General features: G+C 35.4%; 1 protein-coding gene and 1 long non-coding RNA gene across 2 annotated transcripts; both read right to left on the bottom strand.

The window, feature by feature from the left end:
• Positions 1-654: 654 nt before the first annotated feature.
• On the bottom strand, positions 655-2,043 carry LOC105132905 (ornithine decarboxylase-like). The gene has a single exon (XM_011036647.1). It carries the CDS (start codon positions 2,015-2,017, stop codon positions 767-769), a length of 1,251 nt encoding a protein of 416 aa, XP_011034949.1. The 5' UTR covers positions 2,018-2,043; the 3' UTR covers positions 655-766.
• Positions 2,044-10,986: 8,943 nt separating this feature from the next.
• Positions 10,987-11,982, bottom strand: LOC105132904 (uncharacterized). The gene is made up of 2 exons (XR_843666.1): positions 11,464-11,982; positions 10,987-11,365 (listed from the first exon to the last, which is right to left on the bottom strand). It is a non-coding gene; the product is annotated as an uncharacterized LOC105132904 (long non-coding RNA).
• Positions 11,983-12,777: the final 795 nt, after the last annotated feature.

The raw sequence follows: 12,777 nt of genomic DNA, 5'->3' as shown, positions 1-12,777 counted from the left end.
GACCAAATAATATTTGACTATTTATAGGGTCCAATATTTCATCGTTTATTACTAAAAAACATAGCTTGCACAAGAAATTGTATCCTCTTTGTGTTTGTAAATTATTTTCACGGAAATAAAGGGATTGGTGTACAACTAGAAAGAAGAAGTCCAATATTAATTATCAAAATGTAGAATTTGGCTGAAAATATGTGGAATCTTTGAGAATATCTGAACTAAGAAACTTGAACCAAATTAATTCTATTAGTTAATATTTACTCTTTATATATATATATATATATAGAAAGAGCTTTCTCGGATTATTTTGTACGTTAATCAAATCTTAAAAACATTTTCTTATGACCACAATGTACTGAATAATTTTAATAATTTCTTTTAGATGTCGTAACAAAGATTTAAATCTTAAATTTTTTTAAAAATATATCATCCAATTAATTTTTTATAGTTAAATAGTTAGTTACTTCTTTATTCTATTAAATTCTAATCGAATATTTAACTTGACTTAGATTTAAGAAGGAGTTATATTAAGAGATGGATATTTGCAGAACATAAAGAGTTTTTCTTGATTTCAAATACATGAGATTGAAATAAATAAATAAATAAATAATAAAAGTATAAGAACTAGTATTCCATGCATGAATACAAAATCCATTATTGGTAAAAAACAAGATATATTATTACCTTTTCTTTTCTTTTTTTGAGAATTTCTTGCTTACAAAAGGGAGAGACAAAAGCAACATCAGAACTCCCACCAACCAACAAACGGCTAGCTCAGATTCGAGTAGGCAAGGTAAGTCAAAATAGCAGCTGTGTTAAACCCATTGAAACTTGACCCAGCAGCCGCTGTATAAGCACCCATATTAGGGAACACAAGCCAGTCACCAACCTGCAATTCCGGCAACTGATGACCCGTCAAAACCGTGTCAAGAGCATCACACGTCGGTCCGAAAACCGTGGAACTGTAGCTCCTTTCTCCTTTGCACATGGGATTCGCACAGTTAGAATTGCAAGCTAGAGGTGTGCATGTGATAGTTGCGTGATCATTTAAAATACAGTTCAGGGAGCCGTAAATACCGTCATTAATCCAGTACTCTCTTAACTCTCCTCTAACACGTTTTCCTATAATGTTGGTGGCTAATGTGAAAGGCGACTCGGCAAAAAAACGGCCCGGCTCAGAAATGATGGTTAGGTCCGGTTCATTTGAGAAATAAGCTTGCAGGGCGGGTTTAATAGCTGTAGCCGCTTCGTCAAATAGGGATCCAGCGGTGAAGCCCCCGCCGATGTTCAGAATCGTCATTCTAGGCATGCCAAGATGAGCTGCGGCTTCAAATACAGATTTAGCCGAAGCTATTCCTCCTTCGTATGCTTGAGAATATGTGGCTCCGCTTCCTATATGGAACGAAACACCAACAACATTGAGCCTAGCCGTTTGAGCGGCTTCGAGAAGAGGCGTGACTTCTTCAGGAAGCGCGCCATATTTGGAACCCAGTGGACACCTTGCTCCACTGTCTTCAAGGGCTGCTTTAATCCGAATGAGCAATGCACATTTCGGATGCCATTTTTGAATTTTGTCGAGCTCTTCTTTTGAATCAAAAGTAGTTAAATTGACACCCACGCTGGCTGCGTATTTTATGTGTGACTCTTGCTTGCATGGATTCGCATAAACGATTCGGTCCGGAGAGACTCCCAGAGATAAAACCAATTCTATTTCGGCCTGGCTAGCACAATCAAAGTTTGAGCCAAGAGCCGCCAATGAACCGAGGAGAGCTCGTTCAGGATTGCACTTGACGGCGTAAAAGGGACGTGCCATGGGAAGGGTACGTGTCCACTTGTCAATGAGGGCAGCCACCACTCCTAAATCTAGCACGTAGAAGGGCTCTTTGGTTTCTTGTTCCTTAGAAATTATTGACCGCATGAAATCAGTCAAGCCGGTTTTTGGTAACGCCGTGACCCTCTTGCCTGTAACACCTGGTGCACCCAATATAACACCTTGGAGGTTCCTGGTGATCGACCCCATGTCTAAAATTTAAGGGCTTGAAGAAAGGAAAATTACCAAGGAAGAAGAGGATTCGAGAGTATTTGAAGGATTTATATTTGGAGGGTATTTATAGTGATAATTGAGAGAAACAGAAGTCAAGACACTTGGTGTTTGCACCACTATTTGGTGCAAAAAAAGAAGGAAAAAAAGGGTGAATTTTTGAGTTACCTTTAGAGCTAAAAAGAATCAACAGCATTTTTCCTTCTGAAGTGAATTACCAAGCCAGTTTGGTATAAGCCTGTTAAGGGGTTTTGTGTGTGAAGACAAGCTGTTGATTAATTTATATATGGATGATTAACGTGGGTGGTCATTTGATGAAGAGTTTGAGGTTGATTAAAACTCTTGTGGGGCAGCTATAACATGGGATGTTCAAAATGATTCTTGTCGTGAAATTTGCGTGCAAGCGGTGAATGGGACGAGCCTGCGTGTAAAATACGTGATTCTCTTCGCTTTGTATTGAAGGACAGCAACAGATGTTGTAGGACAGCAACAGATTCCTACTCCTGCAATCAGATTGCGGAGTTTAACCTCAACACAAATTGCACAACTCGCAGAGTTTCAGTTTAAGTCCAACACAAGTTGCAGAGCTTCCTTCTTACTGCAATGTTACGATTGCTCTGCATATAATTGACAGTATAGTAGTTAATAGACATAGACATTGATATGACCATAACTTCCTCTGCTGTAACAGAAATCAAGTGTGTGTGCGCGCGCGCGCGCGCCTCTGCTGCTGTAACAGAATTGATATGAAATAAGATTCTTCTTTTTCTTTGTTTCTCACTTTGACACTCATAACTTTGATACAAGAGATACCAAGGCTGGATTTGAATTTCTATAGCTGCTTTGATCGGACGATTATGACCATTGAAACAGCGTAAAGGAGACTAATTTTCTTGAATCGATTCATCCCTTACATCATTCGAAGCTTTTTTCTAGGTACCTTGTTACTCTTTAGTTCTGAACATGGCATGTGGTTGAAGTTCTAGTAAAGCACTCCTTCTGTGACCAGCGACCACGCCGACCCAGCTTAGATTTCTTTTCACTAAAGTCTTCCTTGGACCATCGCAGTTTGTCAAATTTCACGAATACCTCTGTTTTATAACAAGAAACATGTACATGCCCCATGATTTGCACGCAAAACTCCCTTCTTAAGTCCACTGGATATGAATTAGCCAAATTGATGTTGAGTGAGTAATTTTTTTAGGTGAAGGTTATATTCTGGATCACGTGTTTCTTTTGGTTCAGTTCAGTTCAGTGAAGGGCAAGTGAAGAAAAGAGAATGTCATATTGAGATTCCACAGTGCTGATGACTGATGAGTATGATATCAATATGAAAAGGGGTACCTGTTTATTGAATAAATTTCTATCGCCAAATGTAAGCAAATTCTGACATATTGTTGCGGCAGCTGCTGCTTTTTATGGTCCATTTTGATGCCTGATTCATGTTAGGAATTGCCATTTCGTGGCTACCCACTTACACTTAGTAAAGCTTATTCAGTGTTATTATTAAGGTCATGTTTCATGGTTTTTAGTCTTTTATTTTGTGCTATAATTTATAGCTTTTTATTTGTTATTATTGACTGTAAATAAAGATATTATTTAAGAAAAAAATAAAAAAAAGAACAAAAATGAAAAAAAAAGGCATGCAATGGCAATAGCCTTGCTGTCATTGCAACAGTTGCAAGTGTAGCAATGAGAACTAAGTGTTGAGTAAAGTGAATATGATTATCTTCCTTCATGTATTTGTATTGTATTCTTTCTTTATCTCTAATAATATGAAACTCTACCGTGAATATAGGTGATTTGTCAAACCACATTAAATATTGTGTCAGTGTATTTAGCCTCCAATGGGTACCTATCAGAACATCGTCGGTATGAAACCTTAACAGTTTAGGCCACTACTGCTTCTGGACTTCCCAGTTAGGAGAGATCGATAGAATAAAGATGAACCAAACTAATTGTATCCTGATATCTATTGGATGTCCTGTTAATGCTTCAAATTCAGAAAGAAGATGCAAAATCATCACAATTTCTCAAATGAGAATAAGTTCAAAGACTGATTGTTACCCACACAGGTGATGGCAAAATAAATAAGGACTGTTTATCTTTTAGGCCTCTCTCATAAAAAAAAATATATGGACCGCACGACTGTTTAATCTGATATAAGGGCGATCCTGAATGCTGGACATTTTTATCATGGATGTTGCACGTCACCCCTGCAGCATCATTTGCGATTTTTCATCTCGTTTGCTTGATTGGTTCTTTGAAAGTCGCAACCCAGTATTTAATTAAGAGTTACTAGAAAACCTAAATGTACCGATCTTTGTCAGATATTCAAAAGTAAAGGACTGATTTTGGCTAGGAAATGTACTAGCACCCCCTAGCGCACCCTACATAAAATAAGCTACTGTATGATTTAATATGTTTCAAAAAATAAAATATTAGCTTAAGTCTAAGGTTTTAATAAATCAGTTATTAAATCCCATAATATGTATAAAAACATGTTCTTATATTTTTATAGAAAATAAAACATGATTTTATTTTTATTTGAATTATTTAACCATATTCAGATTAACCACTTAATTCTTTTTATCTTTTTTATTTTTATAATTCAATAACATAAATAAATAAATAAAACACACCCACATCCCTTTTTATTATGATTAGTCACACATAATTACATATTTACAACATATCTGAAAAAAATTCAAATAAATCAAAACACAATTGTATCTAAATATACACATTATCTGGAAATTACTAAAAAAAAAAATCCTCAGGAACATCTGGAAATATAAATATCATCATTATCATCATCTTCTTCTTCTATTATAATAATAATAATAATAATAGAAGAAGAAGAAAAAGAAGTTGATGAGAACTTTGAGATGGAAGATCAAATAAGGATTAAACAATGATAACAACAAATGTCAAGGTTAAAAAATCACTGATGGTATTTTAAACAAATATAGTATAAACTCTTATTATTCAACTGGAAACCACACACAAATAAGGTTCCAATTGGATTATAAATTGTTAACATGATTACATTAGTTATCTTATTCAAATAATGTTAATACTTGTAAATATTATCAAATATTCATAATTATAGTTTATGTTAACAACAAATCAAGTTTCTTTCATAGCACATGTGTAGGTTATACCATATGGTTGGGTTATGAAAGTATCAAGTATTTGTTGTACCAAGTGTTATACAACATAAATCTAGATTTATCATTTAACAAGCAAAGTATTAAAAGTGAACAAGATAACAAATACAAAACATGTTAGTATCAAACATTAAGGTCCATGTTGAGTTTACACTATACTTATTTTTACACCATTAGTGTAACCTTTTCATATTGACATAATAAACTTAGCTAAATATAATGAAAAAGAGAAACATAAATAAACAGGATAAGAACATAAATAAGATAAAAATTAATTAAGTAAAGGAAAGAAAATAAAAGGTATAAACAAGATATTAATAAAAGCAAAAATTAAGCATTACAAAAATACAAAGAGAGAAAGTAAGAGCATGAACTTGATCTATAAACCAAGATGTCTAAATGCATAACAAATACTTTCTTTTATAGGCCAAAATTTAGAACTATTGATTTGATGACTAATTGTTGAGTGGGTGACCACATATTAACTTGATGACAATCCTTATCTTCTTATCTAAATAAAACGTCATTGATAACGTCAGAATTTGAACCAGACTTCCACATGAAAGTTCTAAAAAATTATCTCAACTTTCCAGAAAAAAAATTTTGAGGTCATTTGAACTTCTAGAACTTGAGATATGGGCTGAACAGCGTCTGGGCTGCAGAATAAATTTGGATTTCTACGTTATTGCTAAGATTTGGACTTCCAAATAGCAAAATTGAGTCTTGACTTTCCATGAAAGTTTTGAGCCTATGTCTTAGCTTTTCATCCATATAAAGTAGACCTAAATTTAAAATATACAGCTCCAGATATGACTCAATTACCGAACAGTGTTCTAGTTTGGATTGCACCAACATCTCTTTTCTAAGTTTGGCCCTCTATTTATCCTTTCAATTTTAATACCTCAACTTATCAATCCTTTTATTTATGTGATATGCCTGCATTTAGGATGAATATTTATCATAAATTAAAGGTATTTTATGGTATCAAACTTGTTATTATAAAATATATTTTAGTTAAGGAGTTATTAATACTTCAAATGCGAAATAATGATATAAAACCTTGATAAAAATACACTTTTAAATATTAATCAGAGACCATCTGGTTGAAGTGATCTTTTGATGTGAGCAAGGGTGTGATTTGGTAACTCTGGTGATTGAAAAGTTTAGCAAGTACCTGTAAACTTGGCTAAATATGCTCTTAGAATCGTAAGCTTTAGAGGCTGCAAGATACAAGCTTATGCTGAAGAAGCGAGAGGACAATTGCCTATATGAATGACAAAGGGGGTGATTGTTAGAATTATTGTCATTAATATGCAACAATCATGAAAGAAACTTTTGCAGCCTATCCTAAAAAGTAGGGTTGCCATTGTCAAAAGGCTACAATAATAATTGTACTAACTATTGATAAAAATAGTGCAATCCATGTGTTGTTACCATTTGTGTCATGATTTATGGCCCATTGTCTGCCATGAATTGCCTATAAATAAAGGCATTAGTTGAGAGCAAAATAAGAGAGAGTATATAGCCAAAGATGTGAGAAATATAGGAGAGTGTGGGCTGTCAAGGGCAACCAGCAGTAGCTGTCATTGCAACACTGAGAAGAGAGAAATAGAGTGAGGTTGAAAGTTGAAGAGTTGATAATTTCTTCTCCTCTATTATTGTAAATCTTGTTATCTCCCTATATAATGAAATGGCTTCTCCCGTGAATGTAAGCGGTTTGTCGAACCACGTTAAATATTGTATCAATATGCTTAGCTTCCAATGAGTAATTATTAGTACATCACCAATCTGAATCCCTAATATGCCCCTACATCTAGCTTTTAAGCTAAAGAGTTACGAGTTTAGTATTGATAAGAACATTATATTTCCTAACCGACTGGCCACTAACAAATGTTCATTTAAGCTTGCCGTGGATCATTCCTTGTATTCCCATTGTGGTATTGGGAGAGGAGACAGATCTACAACATGGATCAATGTTGGTGGGTTATCTGTTTTACAGGTTGAAATTCTTCCCATTTTATCAACTACGTAGAAATTTCCTGAAAGAAACATAATATGGATGGTTGGGGCTGTCTTTTTGGCCCATGGAAGCTGACAAAGAAGATCGTGAGGCTTCTAAGGTAAAGCTGAGTGCCATGATTTGCGAACAGCTCTAATGCAAATGCAATCCACGTAGTTGGTTTGTTTTCAGGCTGTGATTTTTAGCAATTCCGGTTGAATGTCTCACCACCTGGACATTGTTATTGTTTTAGCCAATGTTTTCGGCCTTGAAATTATATAGAAGTCCAGGATGTTGGTCCTAGAGAAATGGTCAAATGTTGTGTTGTTTCTATGTGAAATCTCCTTAAGTTTTGGCTATTATTCCTTCCGTTTTCTTTTCCCTGTTTTGCTACAATTCACTGCTTAGGCAACAATGATAAGTTTTGTAGCCGGACAGGTTGGAGTTATCATAGGCATCAATCAACTAGCATTCATTAGGACATAACCAAGCACACATGACTGTTTGATTATTTAGTTAATCTGCACATTCGTTTAAGTTGTTTAAGGACCTAGATAAATCCCTTTCACCTAATTCAGGCCATTTGTCACAGCAAGGAGAGACTGAAGATGGACAAAATTACTTATATCATGTAATGTACATTAATGGATGTATTTGGGTAGTTGTTTCAGGAAGCAAATCACTTTTTTTTTACATGATTATTAAACATAATCTAACTTTCGAGGTTGATTCGATGACCGGATTGATTAAATAATATGATCAAATCTAATAAGAATTGGTTGTGTTAATTCTAAAGGATAAAAAAAAACTAAAATAATTTCATTATAGGCAAAATGACTGATCTAATGTTTTACAAGTTGACTTTGTGATCTAGTGATCTAGATCTTAAATCCGACTGGATTTCGCTAGGTGTTACTTCTATGCTTTTTGACAATCAAAATGGGTTTAGATGGTTATTTTATTTTTAATTGTCATCAGTGTATAACAAACAAAGAAAACAAACTGCATATTTTCAATACCTATTATGTATCAAAAGAGTTTAAGATTTACTTTCTAACTGCTGGTAGCCATAGACTTGCTTGATTGCCCATATGTAACATAAAGCTTCAAGTTGAACAAGAAAATGCCAAATCAAATTCACATATGACAGCCTAGTTCAGGCGTTCACGGGCTTATCGTAACCCAGACAGGTGGTGGCAAAGCGAACGAGGACCAATTTCGTTTTAGGCTTTCCTCGTAAAAGAAAATGCATGGACTGCGCGGTTGCTTAATCCGATACAAGGGTAATCCTAGACGTCGGACACTTCCACTGTGGAAGTCAAAAACACCGAATTCGTGACCCTCCCATAAGAAATCAGCACAGACCATAAGATTATCATCAGTAAAATAAATGCAATCACCTTTGCATTTGTTGAAATCCAGAGCTGATAGAGAGTGTGAGCAATTCCAGCCCAAAAACAACATTTTATCCCCAAACCCTCTACCTCTGACCACTTTGATTCCTCTCTCTCTAGCTTGTAAGCCACAAAACTGAAAGTTTCGTATCCATAAACAGGAACATGATATTTGCTGCGCCGACCTACTAATAAAAGACTTCCATTTAAGTTTGCCATGTACCATTGCTTGTGTCCCATTTTTGGTGGTACAGGCGGTGGATCTGCAACATGGATCAATGATGGAGGATTGTCTGTTTTACAGATTGAAACTCTTCCCACTTCATCAATTACAAAAATATTTCCTTCATGAAACATAATATCTTTATAATTCAATGGTGGTGAGGTTTCTCTGATGATAGTCCACGCTATGTCTCCTGATGAACCAAAGGCTAAATTTTCATGCTCAGTACCATATATGGCCATGACCATGAAGTTGGAAACCAAGGAAGGATCAGCAGACGCTCTGACTTTTCTTATAAACCTGTCTCTTAGACGTTGTTTGGACGACCTAATGGAACTCGGATGCAGGTTCCGTGATAGTGAAGGAAGATTAGGGAAGGTGGATAGTGAAGGAAGATCGATTCTGGCTTTTGTTAATGGATTTAGGAGAAATATCGCGGGGGTTTCCTCGACCATAACCAGCCAACCATGTGAAGAACCACAGCACCGTTTTTCATAAGCTTCAGGCAATTCCAGGCGGTATGTCCCTAGCTTCGCATCAGGAATCTCGACTTTGGAGAAATGTTAAAATGATGTGTTGTTTACTTGTTTCTATGTGCAATCATTTTGTGTTTCGGCAATCTCCTTGTGTTTTAGCTTTGCTTCTTGGCATTTTCTTCTTGTCCATGAAATCTTTTTCTTTGATGATAGATCAAGTCTCGGCATTTGTACTTGTCCATATTTATTTTTGTTACATACGCAAGCAGATGCCACAAGTTTTTGCATCCAGGAATACTCCTGGGGGATTAGAACCAGATGTTTGTTTCTTGTTAATATCCCCGCATTGGTTTTAAATGTTTCTCAATCTAGTTTTAGAGGTTATCGATTGAGAATTCATTTGGAGATTGTCTGCGGCAATTATGAATTGCTACAATTCCACTAGATAGAAGTGCATTGCTTAGGTGCGTAGGAACAAAGGTCATTGGTTCTGCGCAGCATTTTGTTCTACACTAACAGCTCTAAATCTGTTTCTGGTGTAAAGTTCCCTTATCGGTTATTCGATTAAAGTTTTGCTTCTGAAGTAATAATTCATAAATAAGAAGAATCTGACTATGGGGAACTGGCCAGATCAAAGTAAAGAAGCTCTCATGTGATGATAGACAGACAATTGTTTCGAAATTGAGATATCCAGGAACGAATACTTTCTGAGAGGGCAAAGAGATAAAAAGAAAGGAAGATTTGCATCATTTCTCCTAAGACTATATATTTACACCTAATTCTCGGACTGATTGTAACCCAAACAGGAGGTGGTAAGATGTCCAAAGACATATTGCGATATTTCGGCAATTAGATGCAGAAGTTCTGATGGAAGTTCCGACCACATGGACCTGTTTGATGTTTCTCAGCTTTTTTGTCTAGTGAGTGCTTTATTTGGTGAAAAGTCTCAGTTATCTGCCTTAAAGTTTCTGACCTTCGGTGCTTTAAATTAAGAATTTAAAACGATTTGTATCTGCCAAAGTAGTTCTTGTCCAGATTCATTTTTAGGTTTTTGTCTCTGTCTGGCTTGCTCAGAATTTTTTATCCTAAGTTGCTTACAGTGTATACTACCATATCATCATCACCTTGCCGGCAACGCTAATACACGAAGACTATAGAGCTGCGTTCACACTATGCCGCACTCCAAAAATGAACCAACGCAACCTTTACCTCACATCAAAACTTGAAATCTCTACATAGAGAAGTTTTATATTTGTATTTAAGGGAAATCCCAGATTACAAATCTGAAAAAAATGAAGAGAACTCAATTATCATAATAGTCAAAGGAAACTGAAGAAACTCCCAGCCCTTTATCGATTTGTCAGTGCTAGTGAGCTAGGCTGCTTCCCTGCTTCTCTGATTTCCCTCCACCAGGTAAACAAAGTTAATATGCTGTCTATTTCACTGGCTAAATGTTGCATATACTATTTATTGGTTGCATCTACATGCTGGTACAGCATTAATATGGTACCAACTCTCAAGACAGGAGAGAAGAAGCAGTGAAGTGAAAATGGAGATGACATATTCTTGTGTTTTTCCTGTTTTGAAATAACAAAAATTATCCGACTTCGTTCCTCCAACCAAATGCATTTCTATCCTTTTTGTCCTAACCAGACGCAACCACATCAAAGAAATAATATAATATATAATTAAAACAGAAAAATATTGTTATATCTAGACCACAGATATATATTCATTGACATGTCTGCAATTTTCATGAAATGCCTGTAAAGAGAATGTACAGTATGTGTTGTTCCTGCAGGGGATGTGGAGCAAGGGGAAAATGGAATTGTGAAAGTAACAGTAGTAGTACAGGGCAGTAAATATATAGAAAAAGCATGCACGCTAGCTAGGAGTATGAATGGGGAATCTTTGTCTGACTGTGGAAGTGATGATAGCAGGCATCCTTTACTCTTCTTACTGAAGACCGCCCGACCTTCCATCTTCACACATTTACTCACCTCACCAAACTTTTCCCAGCAATAAAATAGAAGGAGAAAACATTGTCCTTCCTTTGCCACCGCCTCTGCAACGAAAATGTATTAGAAAAGACACTCTGTTTAAGGGATTCTACTCATTGATTTCGAACTCGACAAATCAAGAGGAGAAGAGAACTTCTCTAACCATCATGTATATCCCTTGGGATTAACTCTGAGATCATCTTGGTGCTGCATAACTATGCTTATTTATTTCTCTCCATCCAAACAAAATCGTTTAACAGTCCTCCAGACTGTATTATTATATGCGATGCCTTGCAAGGAAAAGCGATCTTAAATGAAAAGTGATGATGGAGACGGTGATGGGAAAAGGTGCCTCTCTTCAACGAATCAACCGATCCACTTGTCTTTTGCTTCATGTGATGTAATGCTGACTTTTTATGGTTACTCAAACCGAGAGGATTCAATTAATCAGGTGTTCTTGCTCCCCATCTTGTTCATGATTACATCCTAACTTAATTTTCAAGGGACGCGTATGATTAATGAGAACGACCAAAATAATCCGTAGAAATTAATATAAAATTAATTGAACTAAACAATTTTTTGAATTTGTTGGATAATTTTGGTTACGAAATTAAAAAAGGGGGGGGTTAATTTAGTTTTGACTTCAAATTTTAGAATTTGAAAAAACTAACTAAACCGACAAGTTAAATAAATAAAAAATACAAGCTAAAGGCCTGTAAAATAAAAACTTGTTAAAATAATCCATTTAAATGTTTATTAATTTAAATTGGATTATTTCGTTTTAACAAATATAACATTGAACTCATTGTTTTCATCATTTTATTTATTTGATTTAGTTTCGATTTAATTTTTATTTTTTTTAAATAGTTCGGTTGCATTTTCTATCCGAACCGAATTATTTGAATTGATGCCCATCCCTAATGCATTAATTTCTCTCCTACTTCAGCAGCAATAATGAAAATATGAGACAACAAGAGTAGTAAATGACCGTCAAATACCATCCCTTCGATTTGCAGCTAAAGAATGGCTAAACCGACTCGTGATGCTCAAGCCTTAAAAGAAAGAAAATTCATCCCTTTTCTTGGAAGATGAAAGTCCAAAATCTACAAGTCGATAACGTTTGAGATAAATTTTACATGAAATATCCGCTCGTGTTTTAAGAAAATCAAATTGATGAACGAAAGAAGAAATAATTTAGCCATCATCTACCTATCGTATAGGAAGGAAAACAAGAGATGACTGAGGCGGGCTCTGAGATTATTGCCAAATTCTCAAAGATACACCACAGCACTGGAAATATTACTCTACGTGGCCCAAACTACAGTCCTGAAGTGCTGAAAGGAAGATAGAAATTAAATAAAAAAACTAGCAGTGAAAGCTGTGTCACATATGCTAGTTCGGAGCCTGAAAATTCCTGAGCGATCTTGTTAATTATGTTTTCTGATCATTAATTGTTAAGGTGAAGAAAACAGAAGCA

The sequence above is a fragment of the Populus euphratica genome, unplaced genomic scaffold (assembly GCF_000495115.2).
Source record: "Populus euphratica unplaced genomic scaffold, PopEup_1.0 scaffold68.1, whole genome shotgun sequence".
In the NCBI taxonomy this organism is placed as follows: domain Eukaryota; kingdom Viridiplantae; phylum Streptophyta; class Magnoliopsida; order Malpighiales; family Salicaceae; genus Populus; species Populus euphratica.
The sequence above is the reverse complement of the archived record's forward strand: the minus strand, read 5'-3'. Positions and strand labels throughout refer to the sequence as shown.

Coding starts and splice junctions, on each gene's coding strand:
- LOC105132905 (XM_011036647.1), bottom strand. CDS start 2,017: ATGGGGTCGATCACCAGGAACCTCCAAGGTGTTATATTGGGTGCACCA.